This window comes from Fukomys damarensis, unplaced genomic scaffold, assembly GCF_012274545.1.
Source record: "Fukomys damarensis isolate Sample0158 unplaced genomic scaffold, DMR_v1.0_HiC HiC_scaffold_24, whole genome shotgun sequence".
NCBI classification, from domain to species: domain Eukaryota; kingdom Metazoa; phylum Chordata; class Mammalia; order Rodentia; family Bathyergidae; genus Fukomys; species Fukomys damarensis.
This window is the reverse complement of record NW_022900936.1, coordinates 13,495,385-13,509,143: the sequence shown is the minus strand read 5'-3', so window position 1 is coordinate 13,509,143 and position 13,759 is coordinate 13,495,385. Positions and strand designations below refer to the sequence as shown.

Sequence of the window (13,759 nt, the reverse complement as noted above, 5' to 3'; positions counted from 1 at the left end):
TGTCTACTTGCTCTCATCCAAAAGAATGTTGAAAACACCACAAGGCTCATGTGTACAAAATGCTTTCTGTCATTATCTCTCAGATGACTGTGTATTTTAAGTGTTGTCTCAGGTTTGAAAAACAGTCAGGGACCCTGAACACAGAATCGTCTGGAACCACTCACTCCTTTCTCCTTTTCATTTGTTCCTGACAGGAGAAAGGAAACAGACATCCCAAGTAGGTTTCTTAGTGAGATGATACCTTCCAGTTATCGGTAAATTGCATCTTAAAAGCAAAAGTGCTTCTCTGGATGATGGGAACAGAGAATAAAATACTATGCCAATTTAAAATGCTGTATTAGCTCCTTACCTTCCCACTATCTCTTCCCTTAGATGCTACAATTCTTCCATAGAAAATACCTCTCTTTTTATTATTTCCTGCTATTTTCTTTATCACCCAGGGAGCCTCATTAGAGAAGTAAAGCAAGGGTGGGTACAGCTGACAACAAGAGACGAATGGTGCTGGAGAGGAGCTCTCTGATGAGGCAGCTTGCAGTTTCTCTGTGCACTCGAGTGCCTCTGACTTGCGAGGAGACAGGGCTGGCATCTGCCTCAAGAGTGACATATGGCTGGTGTTAAGCACCGTCAGTGCCTGCAGAGGGGAGCCTGTGTGGATCCGGGAGGGAAGAATGTGAACGCACAGACTGTAGGGAAATCTGGCATTTTCCCACATGTGTATTTCCGCTTGTGAGATGTGGCAAAAAACAAGGAGAACAAACCGGTTATGCTTGATTTTTACGGCAGGCTGTCCCTTCTCTTTCCCTGCTTCTCCCCAGAGCCACGTCCCCAGCAGAAAAAACTCTCTCTCCTTGTTTTGGCTATTTTGTCCATTTCTTTAACTGAGGAGAGTAAAAGTAGGCAACTAAAAATTACAGCTTTTCATAGTAACCAGTCATTGCCTTTCAAAATATCTAAAAATCTTCCTCCTTTTTCTCTCGTACAAGTCATGGCACATGTTAAAACACTGTTTCCTCACCTATGTGATTTTTACCGGGGATCCTCTGGGGCATTGAAACATTATGTCAAATGACTTTATTTTAAAACTACTTACGGTCATCATGCCGTCCAAAAGACCGGTTTCAGGCCTGGGCGGGACTTGCAACCTTTCCATGGACCATTTCTCAATAATAGACGAGACATGTGGGTTGTCAATGTTAAGCAGCCGAAACCCAGTCATATTAACTCCGCTGTACCTGTAGAGCTCCAGATCTAAAGCAAATAAGTCCTGTGCAGCATTGAAAATGATAAAAGTAGTAATGGATAAGCATTTCAGGATTTTGTATGCAAGAGGAGATTGATGATCGCAGAAGCAACAATTATGACACCATGTCTATAAAAACATTTCTAATTGTTCTTCATTCCCATGGCTACCTGAGAAACCAAGGAACTAAACAATTTTCATTTTCTTTGCAATGCTATTAGACTGAGCAAATCAAAAAGAGAAACTTGGCTGCCAATAATTAGTGAATCCCTGGGCACAAAAGATGACGTGTTGAGCGATAGTAATTCTCTCCCTAGGGTATGATCTTTGGGAAGTCGGAAGGGATCTCTGTATGCATTTGATTCAATGCTTTTATTTTGTAGATGACAAAAATAGTGGTGAATTGTCAAGGCCAAGAACGAAGCGCTAGTCATTGACAGTATCCCTCTTCTCTGTCACATCTTGCTGCTTCTGGACTTTGCCATGAAAGTGAAATTTGGAAACTGCACTTGTACATATACCGACAGGAGGATCATTCCTAGAAGGAAACAGTGCCATCCTTTTGGCTCACGCATTTTCCTTACAAATGAAGATAAAGAATGTTCACTGAGCATGTACTCAGAATAAGAACCAAAAGGGCTGCTTCGGGGAATGTACTGGATCATACTGTTGTGTGGGTCTGGGACCATTTCATCAGTAGAGCTGATTCTCTTTCACACAATGTTTCAGAGAAAAAACGTTTAATCCACACCAAGTTTCCTATGACAGATGAGAATGGGTGAAAACAAGAAGTCTATAAGTTAATTTACATTGTTTCGCTTTCCCTAGATAATTTTTGGACTATGTCATCAAAGGTAAGAAAGCAGCTCTGTTCTCTCAGTTCAGTAACAGAAAAGGCATACTTACTGTCTTTTAAAGAGTTCCAGATATTTCTCCTCTGTACTATTTTTTTAAAAGTTCTGTTTTTACTTAGACACAAGAATAATAAAAATATAAAAGTTATATAGGAAAGAATGCCAATAAAGCTGTAGGAAAACACTTAAAGCAAATTTAAAGGATAAGACCAGGGAAAGAGTAACCTTCTCAGCAACTATCAACTTTTCAGCAACTTTTGCTCCCAGTCAAAAGAGCAAAAGTTACTCAAACTACAAAGGTACTTTACAGAACTTCCAGCATACCTACAAAATCCCATAACATGTAAACCTTAAGTGCTAAAATAAATACATTAACCAGGTGAAAAGTTAGATTGCCCCCCAAGTTTGAAGTTTCAATGTAAAACAGGGTAGAAACAATTCAAGGTCTGGTTAGTGACATCCTGGGGTGAGAAGAGCAAGAGTAAAGGGTGAACAGGAATAAAAAGTGTACAGTTTTCTGGTTCCTGAGGGCCTGCTTTGGCTGTAGTATTTCTGTGTTCTGTGGTTCATTGGTTTGCTCACATCGTTTCAAAGCCACCTCTTCAAAGTGGGTACAGCTGGGGCTGGTAAACAGTTGTGAGGCTGATGGCGGAATCACTGTAAGTAATGCCCTGAGTTTCAGGGTATGAGAGCTAGGCTACTTTGGGGAGCAGAGTAAGACATTGAACAGCTCCCCAAATCACTTTCAGTTGTTCTTTTTTTTCTTCTTCTTGGGTCAGGTAATTTTGGTTTTAAAAAAATTTTTGATTTTTTTTTTTAGTAGTATGTTTGCAGTACACAGTGATTACATTTACTGTGGGGTGTTTGAACATGTACGTAACACATTTTACTTATTTTGTGTCCCCTTCCCCTCCTGTCTTTCTCTACTCCAGTTTAAATATCACATGGTTTCTCTTACATGAGAAACTCAAAGTGTAAATAAAGAGCAAAATAAATGATAGATGATAGGGAGTAGGGAGCTGTTTTTCAAATGTGATGGGAGCAAGGGAAGGAAGGGAAAATGATCTTTTTTACACAAAAAAAGAGTGAACAAAACAAGCCAACATAAAAGGAAACAGACCCATCCACTGTTGTGGAAGAGAAAACAGCAAGGACAGCAGGAAGGCAGAGGATCACGGAAACCTTAGTGTAGAAAATGGCACCTTGCACTCCACCTCCCTAGGCTCAGCAGCAGCTGGTCGAGACAACTAGGCATCAACTCGTGCTCTCAGGGACACGGATCAGGCACGGAACTCGCTACTTTTGTGAACAGTGGGAGTCTGACAGCTCCTTGGTCCTTGTTTCAGATTCTTTGATTTTCCCCGCTCACCAGCTTAGCCTGCCAATTTTATTTACTAAAATAATTTGGGTAAATTTTCCTTGAAACACCCCTACAGACCAGGGAAGGAGGATGATTCCGTGTTTTCTTCTCATGTAAGAAATGGAGTGTGTGGGTGTTGGAGGGAGTGCGCGGTGTGCGTATGTGCGCTTGTGCGTGTGTGCGCGTGTGTGTATGTGGCTGATTTGCAAGAATGACTGAAACAGAACCACCACACCATTTTGGTAAACTAAATGCCCTATGTAGTTCTCTCTTGATCTGATCATCTCTTAGGATTTAATGCAGCAGAGTTTCTTTTGGATTTCTTAAATTTAGAACCATGTTTTTTCTTAATGGTGCAAAACATTCAGTGTGCAGAGTGTCTCCCACTTTCCTGTTCTTGACAGATTCTGAACACCTGTCAGGTGACTCTCAGGTGAACCCAGCTGTCCCTGGCCACAGGCAGGAAAGCATTATCAGATCAAAGACTGCCAAGGCCCTCTTCGGTGCTCTATCTAATGGCTATAGAAATTATAGATGATGCTTGTGTGTGCATAGTTTGTGCTTTGACAGTTTCTATTTAATGGAATTTCATCCCTTTCTGATTACACACATTGATGCCAGTTGAAAAAAAAGAAGAAGAAAGAAACCTGCTGTTCAGCATTGCTGGCATACTGCCTTTGACATCCGAGGGGCTGATTTTGCAATACTGTAAGGAGATGTTTCCTGTCTTGTAGAACCCATTTCTGCCAGGGTGTGCTTACCAAGGTTGTGAAGAAGTAATGGTAGTATTCAGTCATCATGCCCATGAACAAAATCTGCAAAAGAGAAATAAAGAGGAAAGAATCCAAATCATAATAATAGATCATTACAGTAGCAGGGTGGCTGCAAAAGCTTGGGAACATAGAATGAGAAGGGGTTTTAGAAATCTGCAGACCCAGCTGATCAGAGAGTTGAGGCCAATTAGTGACTGGTGTGTAGTAAGGCCATTGACCTTCATCACATGTTATTTTCATTACACTTTGTTTGACTTTCATGGCATAATCCACCTAATGATCAAATTTAAAAATAGTTTACACTCAACAAATTTTATATTTATCATTGTCCATAAAGGCACAGGGTTTTGTCTTTCTCATTGCCTAGGTTTCTGAACAATTCTGTTTAGAAATACTTCCCATTATTTCTTAGTCTTAGAATTTAGCAAGATGTGTCCCTCAGAGAACTCATTAAATGATGAAATGGCAATGTAATATGTAGACGTATTTAAATGAGGGTTTCTAACTAAGTGTAGCTCTGAGCCCTTTCTCTCTACTCCTTTCCCATCTTATCCCACAAAAGGAGTAAAGGAAGAAAGGACAAGTTCATAAAAGGTTGCAGACTATTCTTACACCTATTTCACACTGTCTTTCAATTCTGATTCTCAGTTACCTCAATTGTGACCCTGATAGGTCCCCACATTTTCTGTGTATATTGTCTTTACTTTGTGAGGGAGAGGACATAGAGGTGACTAGAGAGTCCAGGGGCACTAGATAGAGGCCATTTATTAAACTGTGATCTTACTTCTGCCTCCTGTAAAAGGTGTCAGCACAGAAGAAAGAAGTTGCAAATGGTCTTCTACACCTTCTAAATAAGAATGTCACCTTCTTTGTGGCAGATCACCAAATGGACTGCTTGAGGGCTATTTTTTGGCCATTGTATATAAATGAATGAAGAAGACTCAAATTTCTGAAGAAACTTTTCCCACAACTGTGGTCAATTCTAGGTAAAAGTTAGAATCCCCTTTGGAACTTTTCAAATGAGATGTTGTTAGGCTTCATTACAAAGACATTCTGGACTGGAATTTCTGAAAATGGAGCCTGTAATAGTTGGGAATCACTGTTGTATGCATTAAAGAACAGAGACTTTTGGAACTCAGAGTGAGGAAATGGATTGAAACGTCTGGGACAATGGCAACAGAAATTGTCAGAGGTCCTAGAAAATACCTAAAATATGAAAACAAGGGATGAAGAGGGCACCCAGTAACAGCAAATAGCAAAGTGTGAACACTAATCAGACAATTAACATCATCTCACAGAAAACAGAGAAATATTTAGTGAAATTTTCCTGTCATGAAGGTAAGACAAGTAATGCAAAACTCTCTGTATGAATCATGAGCGTGTAAGTCACTGCCATGATGGTAATAACAAGACTGGATGCACAAAAGGATTTTTAAAAAGTAGGTTTGCTTTAGGATCATCACTAACATTTAAAGCCATGCAAGGGAAGGTCTTCTTAGTTTATCACTTAGCACATAGAGCTGGTCATCCAGGGTCAGCCAGAAATCCAATTTTCTGCTTTGCCCATTAGAGAATGTGGTTGCAGCCCAGATGACCACCCTTTGAAAGGGACCTGCTTAAGTTTTATGTTAAGTTATAGAGGCAGACACTAAGTTTTAAAGTGGTGTTTCTAGATTTAAAAATGAAAGACAAAGGCATCTGAGTTTACAGCTTTGGTGTAGACTTTTTAAACTTCATTATAGAAACTTTCTATTCCTTGTTGAGAGCATAAGCACTTAAAAACCAGTCATTTAACTCCTTATTTTTAATATTAGTTTTATAATTCATGGAGGCAAAAATTCTTTTGATATTCCTCACATTCAGTGTTCGAAATGAGACACGAAAATTCAGTGAAGCAGGAGCCAAGGGGCCTGATTTTATTACAGAAAAAGCCTTCCAGATACTATTTTTATTTGCTATACCAGAAAAATTTTTGTTCTCTTTCCAAGTAGTTGCTTAGGTCAGTGCCTCCTGGTTCTCCCTTGATTTTCCTAGAAATAGAAATCAAGAAGCAAGTACAGCCATTGATCATTTTCCTCTCAACTTTGTGGACAACCTAGGTCCACAATGAATGAAAAACTTCTAGATAAGAAGTATGAAGCCAGGAGCAAGAAAAGCAGTACTTTTTAAAATTGTCTTTATGGTAGTGTGTGAGCTGCAGGGACCCACAGCCCTGTCTTCTCATAGCAGCATATTTTATAAATGAATGTATTGCATTCACATTATGATTTTCTCTGGGTGTTGGTATTTCCACTAAAAGTCATTAAGGGATTAAGAAAATGTCACATCAGAATAAATGTCAGTTCTAAAAATAAAAAAACCTTACCATCATAATATGGAGAGTTTTCTAATAGTTCTTTGCAAAGCTGACTTTTTTCTGAGACTCTGCTCTGAATTCCACGACTGTGTTTGTGCATTGAACCAGCTAAGCAGCGTCAACAGAGACAGAGGATATACTTTACCTGGACAGGATTGCTAGGAAATATTTCTGGTACTATTTATATCACTTCTAGTGGCACAAAACATATCATGTCACACACATGTAATTATTACTATGTAATAAATATGGCTATCAATACACTTCATATAGACAGTGAATTCCTCTTAATTGCTTTCACTAATATGTCCTTCTAATAATGCTGGCTTTCTAATTACTGTGAAATAATTTTTGACATCTGACCATTGATTTAGGTTGATAGCAAAAAGCACAGTATTTTCTATAACATTATGCATTTAAAACATGGATGGTGCTTTTTAATCTACTACTACTGATGTGGGAAGATCCCTTGTGTGGACATCCCCAGTATTGGCTGTGAATTTTGCAACTCACAAGTGCAGGATAAAATATATTTCCTGGCCTCTGTGCTTATTTGGGGCCTGTGTGGGCTCTAGTGGATCGAGTGAAAAAGATGCTGACATTCACCACTTTGCTGTCCGGGAATGTGATATTGTGATTATCAGTGCCAGAACAAGCTGTTCTTCTGCATGTGGACATTTTTCTGTTTTTTATATACCAGGAGTCATGTAAGTGAACTTGTTTACAACTTTATTTTGATTGCTACTAAAGCTTAGGATGAAAATTATGGGTTTTCCATTACCAACTGCTCAGGAAAATCAAGTGTCTGTTCTGTGTGGGCTAATGTTACCCAGTGGTCGGTTTTTCTAATACAACTCCTCCCTTGTGAGAACTCCACATCCCCTTTAAAAATATTTATCACTTGGTTTCAAGTGTATTTTTTGGTGGCGGTTACAGTTCTTTATGGAATAAAAATACTACAAATAAATAATCATGGTTGGAACAAGCTGAATAATTTCCTCTTTCATAAGAAGATAATCTGATGTAAATGGGTTAGGTCAGTATAAAAACAAAGATTTCCAACAACAAGTTTTTTTTTTTTTTTTAGTCCCTGACACTAATGATCACCATTCACGGTAACATTTACTCTGTATTAGAGCAGAATCAAACATAAGAACACAAACGAGAGCAATACCAAAAGATGCAAAGTCTTGTAAACATAACATTCCATTCTACCTCGGTAAGAAAATCCGTAATTTATCCAGGAGAAGGGTGGCTTGTACCTAAGGCTTTTTCCTCTATTATGTTACTGAGCAGGAAAATGCCATGTGACTATTTCTTTGTTTCACTAATTAGAAAATAATTATTGCTTTCTTTTACTTTTAGTGAGGGTGGATCTGCAGAAGGCAGATTTAAAACTCAATGCCAATTGGCTCTGGGAAAGACAATTCTAGTGATCGTATAAATATCCCCTGGGACATTGCTCATTAATAATGATGATCCCACATTAGTCTGTGTTGCTTTCAGAAGTCTGATTGCTTTCTGCAATCCTCACAAAACCTTGTTCATACTTCACATGGAGACTCCTTCCTTGGTCTAGTCCTGCTGTTCTTGACAATGGTCGCTATGTCCACCATCTATTTTGATGGATAGTTTATCACATACGGCCTAGGAAGCACCAATTTTAGTTTGTCTTGAAAATTCTCCCTGAAGTCTTGGTAAAGATAACCAAGACATAGTTTATAGGTTCTAATGCCTGTGTCAGCTGCAAGATCATCCTAAGAGATAGCTGGAAAGGCTTTGCATCAAGATATTTCATTAAGGCTGAGTAATATTTCATTTTACAGAAAAACCACATCTTCTTTATCCAGTTTCCAACGGATGGGCAAATGGGCTGTTTCCAAGATTTAGTTATTACAAACTGTGCCGCTATAAACATGGGTGCACATACTTCTCTGTGATATGATTCTTTTAGTTCTTTTGGAAAGATACCCAGCAGAGGGATGGCTGGGTCAAATGGATGAGTAGCGGAAGGGTAATAAGGGAAAAGAAAAAAATGTGAGATAATGAAAAGATGGAAATAAAGTAAATGGGCTGTTTCCAAGATTTAGTTATTACAAACTGTGCCGCTATAAACATGGGTGCACATACTTCTCTGTGATATGATTCTTTTAGTTCTTTTGGAAAGATACCCAGCAGAGGGATGGCTGGGTCAAATGGATGAGTAGCGGAAGGGTAATAAGGGAAAAGAAAAAAATGTGAGATAATGAAAAGATGGAAATAAAGTATTTGTAGATGGGGAGGGGAGGAGGGGGTGAAGGGAGGGCAGGGGTAAGGGGAAAAAATGAGAACCAAGACTTGTTATGTGGAGGTACAAGATCCCAACAATGAATGTAGCTGTACTGTATCCCTAAAATGTACCAATAAATTCAATTAAAGCTGAAAAAAAAGATATTTCATTAACATATCTAAGCATCATACAAAGCATGTGCAATATTTCAAACTGATCATTTCCTAGAAAGAAAGCAAAGCAGTGCTGTGGAAACAGCAACAAAAAAATTATTTCCCACAAATTCTTTGCATCCATTGTTAAGAGCAGTCCACATGCTAGAAATAATTGGCATTATGCTGCTATTCTATAGGTGCAAAACTCAAAATGGAACCTGGAGTTTTCTTGAGCAATTTTGAGGTGTCCTTGTAATATTTATATGGGCTTTTATTACTGCTTTTTACATTGAAAAATAGGTGTCTTAAAAGTTTATATTGACTAACCTGAAGTCTATTGCTCCTTTTATAGCCTTCTCGATATGAGGATAGATTCTAAACCATAAGACATGGTTCTAGTCAATAATTTCAAGTGAATAGCTTCCAAATGTGTAACATGCAATGTGGCTAAAATAATAGTTTAACCTCAAGATAGAAATAAGTTCTTTCAGCAAAAGAATGTCCAGGAAACCAGCTGAATGATTTCAAGTCTCAAAGCAGTAATTTTAAGGTGAAATTTTGAGCTCCAGGGTATAGTTCTTTTTCATTTACCAGCTGTGGTATTTGTGACTGCATTGTGAAATCCATTTCTTTATGATGTACACTGAATAAAGGACCCCTGAATATGTCTATATCCTAACTCCAGGACCTGATGACATGTTGCATTGCACGGCAAAAGAGACTTTGCAGGTGTGATTAGATGAAAGATTTTGAGGTTTGGGGATTGGCTGGAATTATCTGGGTGGAAGACCCACAAGGCTCTTTATAAGAGGAAGTAAAATGGTCAGTAGGCAGAGAGAGAGTTGCCAAAACGGAAGCCAGAGAAGAGGGAAGGCAATATGGGGCCCTAAGCCAAGAAATGAGTCTGCCAAGGGAAGAAATTGGAGTCTTCCCCAAGCCTCCAGAAGAAAAGCACCCCTGCTGGTACCTTCATCTTAAATTTCTGCCTTCCAGAACTATAAAATAGCATATTTTTTATGATTTTAAGGCATTAAACTTGTGATAATTTGCTGTGGTATCAATAGGAAAACAATGCACTCTATTTTCATATCTGTCCATGATTATGGTGCCAGAGAGTGCATAACTTTAGCATATTAACATCAAATGCTTGAATCGAGAGGAAAAATTACCTTTATTGTTACTTGAGGTTGACACATAACTAAATTTCACACCCTTTGCCTATACATATTAACCACGTACATGAACAAAGCTACAAGTTAACATAAAGAGACTCTAGGGATTTTCCTTTTATCTGAAGACAGTGCTTTACCACTTAAAACCCAGCCCAATTTTCTCTTGCCCCCATGTTAAACCACAGAAAGTCAAAGGGCATTCCACAAAGAATTGGTGAGTAAAATCGCTGTACTATTTTAGAGTATCTTTCAGTCTTAACTCTTTATAAGCTTTTACCTCCAGAGATGTGGTCTGAGAAGAGAAGGGATGCTACTTGATAGTCACAAATGGAGTGGAAAACAGGGAGGTTTAGTTTATCTTCCGATGATCCTATTAGAAGATCCAGATTGTATCATTTGGGTGCATAACGGATTAGATTGTGCTATTTAAGGAGTACCAACTGTAGATAACAGAGGGAGAAAAAAGATTTTCCACACCAAAATGAAATAGGAAGTCTGGCAAATAGGAGAGTGGGAAATATTTGAGAGATTACATGAATGTAAAAACAAAAACAAAAACAAACAAACAAACAAAAACTGTTCTGTAACATCCAGGGGAAGTTGGTGGAAAGATTAGAGGCAAAGAAGAGCATAGTGGGGGAAAAAGTTTGAACAACAAAATATAGAATAGAAGCTGGAAATGAAGAATATGTTACACACAATATCATCTTTTTGCAATAAGTTTCTTTCCTAATGGCAGTAATAAAAACTGTACCTCAAGTTGATCTAAAGATATTCCTTTGGGGGCCAGATAGTACAGCCATTAAATAGTGCTCTTTCTGGCCTCTTGACATATCTATAAGTCAGTACAGTCTGTCTAAGTTTAGAACCTGATCTTTAGCTTCCGGAGTAACTTCCAGTTTGATTTTCTGGAAACTATGAGGCATAGAAAATAACTGTGGCAGTGTTTCTTTGTGTGTTAGAATCAGCAAGGAACTTTTAAAACATATTGAAAACTGAGTCCCATCCTTAAATAGTCTAATTTATCTGGTCTGCGGTGTGTTCCAGGCATTGATTTTTATGAATTTCTCCCCAGATGATGTTTATGTACATCTAGAACTGAGAACAATTTATTTATATTAGCCAAACTCATATTTTAATGCCCCAACAATAATGGTCACAAGTGCTATTTGCTGAATTCTTCATGTTCACAACACTAACAGGTTCTTTCCACAAGTTGGAAAGGAAGTGTTTTCCTCAATCTAGTGATTTGAGGGATAAAGTTATAGTATTTCAACCCAGATTGGATGTCAGACCTGGACTTTGAGCTCTGTATTTACTAATTGAAGATAGTAGGCAAAGACGGTATGAAAAGCAGCCATTTGTACAAAGAGTTTGTGGACTTCAAAACCCAAATAAAAGTATCTGGTTGTTTGGTGATGGCAAAATTAGAACCATGGGAGTCTATGCTTTACTCTAAGGGACACACCTATCGAGTCAAGAAGCTTGATGAGTCACCCGTCTTCTCTGAGGGATCCTTGTGTCCAGCCCAGGGTGCTGGATGGGGTTGTGAAACATTCTCCCCGGGATGTGCTCCAGGTACTGAGGTATCTTCCTCACTTCTCCTAGCAGGGTGATTCAAACCTACATTGGTTTCTGCTACATCTCTTTAGCTGTTGGAGCTAATTTGCTATGCTCATTGAATACCTTTAGTGTTATTGGGAAGAACTTTAATCTTCATAATAGATTCATCTTTCGTCAAGTTAGGGACTGTGGGTGTAGCTTGGAGGTAGAATGCTTACTTAGTTTGCTAATGGCTTTGAGTCTGATTCCCAGCAATACAGAAAAAAAAAGTAACAGATTTTCTTTTTAGGGGTGAGGTGATGTAATAGATTGATAGATATTTTTGTGTACTAGATGCTTTTTTAGTGGATATAAGGTGTGGAAGGCTCTGTGAGAGATGCCAAACAATGTGTTCTTTATTCTTAAAGCGAAGCCTGGAATTGAGGCAGCAGTCAAGGATTACAAAAATAAGGGGGGCGGGGTGGATAAAGTCAGGAATTTTACCAAAACAGTTTTTGAGTCTACATGAAGGCTGGATGGGAAAAAGGGTAGAAAGAGGACTTGTGAGAGAAAGGTCAATTGTGCTGGCACAGAATGAAGTTTATAAGAGGCAAAAAAGAGATGAACTCCAAATCTGAAGCATATTCAGAGGATAGAATATTCAACAGGAGATGGGGGGCAGGGGGAGACACAGACAGAGGGAGAGAGAAAGAGAGAGACAGCAGAGAGGGAGACGGAGAGAGAGAGGGGGAGGTGGAGAGATTTCTAGATTTTCTGGCTTGAGTAACTGGAGGATATTTCTATATTTCTAGTTATCAAGTGAGGGTTCAGAGGAGAAGAAACCGGTTGTTTGGGGGAAGTGTGAAGAGGAAGACGGAAGGTATTAAGTCTGGCATGGAGATGTCATAATGTGTAGCATGACGTTTATCAGATATGTAGACTTGCTGCAGCCTGCTGTAAGAGCTTTGGAAACCACCGTGGTCACGCAGTCCGGGAAATGATGCAGTGAGTCAGAGTTAGGGTCAGGAAGCACTGATTCACTCCAGCAGCTCTGCCTGGATAGAACAGCTCTAGCAAAATGATGATAGTCTACAGCATGTTGAATGTTCAGTGCATCAGCACTGGTCATAGTGCTTTATAAGCATTGCCATGTTTCGTTTCTCAAAATGCTATGAGGAATGCACGATTACATTCTCATTTTATCAAGTGGAAAGTAACAAATCACTATGTTCTTTAATAAATGACACCTTCTCCAACACACTGAAGTTCTTAATGACATCTTAATGGTATTGTTTGCCCCTCTGACACACATGAACCTCCCCAAATCTCTAGTTAAATAACTGGTTTAACTTCTTCCTTACCTATCTTTATTGCTTTAATTTCTTTCTCTCGTCTAATTGCTGTGGCTAATTGACAGATTCAGTAGAGTATCTGGATACAAGGTGAATACCCCAAAATCAATAGCCTTCTTATACACAAATAACAAACACACGGAAAGAGAAATAAGGGAAAAAATTTCTTTTACAATAGCATCCAAAAAAATGAAGTATCTAGGAATCAATCTAACAAAAGAAAAAAAGATCTCTACACTGAAAATTACAGCACTCTGTAAAAAGAAATTGAAGAGGATATAAAAAAATGGAAAGATATCCCCTGCTCCTGGGTAGGAAGAATCAACATAGTGAAAATGGCCATACTACCAAAACTGCTATATACATTCAATGCAATGCCAATTGAAATTCCAACACTATATTTCACAGAACTAGAAAAAAAATCCAAAAATTCATTTGGAACCATAAGAGACCTAGAATAGCAAAAGCCATTTTAGGCAACAGACACATGGCACCAGGTGTAACAATTCCCAATTTGAAACTATACTACAAAGCCACTGTGATAAAAACAGCATGGTACTGGCAAAGAAATAGGCCTGAGGATCAGTGGAACAGACTGGAAGACACAAAAACAAATGCAGATGTACTCAGCTACCTCATCTTTGACAAAGGAGCTGACCATCCTCAGTGGAGGAAAGATAGCCTCT

General features: G+C 38.6%; 1 protein-coding gene across 2 annotated transcripts in view; it reads right to left on the bottom strand.

Moving 5' to 3' along the window:
• Positions 1-13,759, bottom strand: part of Grik1 (glutamate ionotropic receptor kainate type subunit 1) — a 268,271-nt gene that overhangs the window by 107,442 nt on the left and 147,070 nt on the right. For both annotated transcript variants that reach the window (XM_033768030.1, XM_033768031.1), the window contains exons 5-6: positions 4,216-4,269; positions 1,091-1,264 (exon numbers count right to left, since the gene is read on the bottom strand). In XM_033768030.1, the coding sequence (XP_033623921.1) occupies positions 1,091-1,264; positions 4,216-4,269 (228 nt within the window). The remainder of the gene's footprint in view (positions 1-1,090; positions 1,265-4,215; positions 4,270-13,759) is intronic.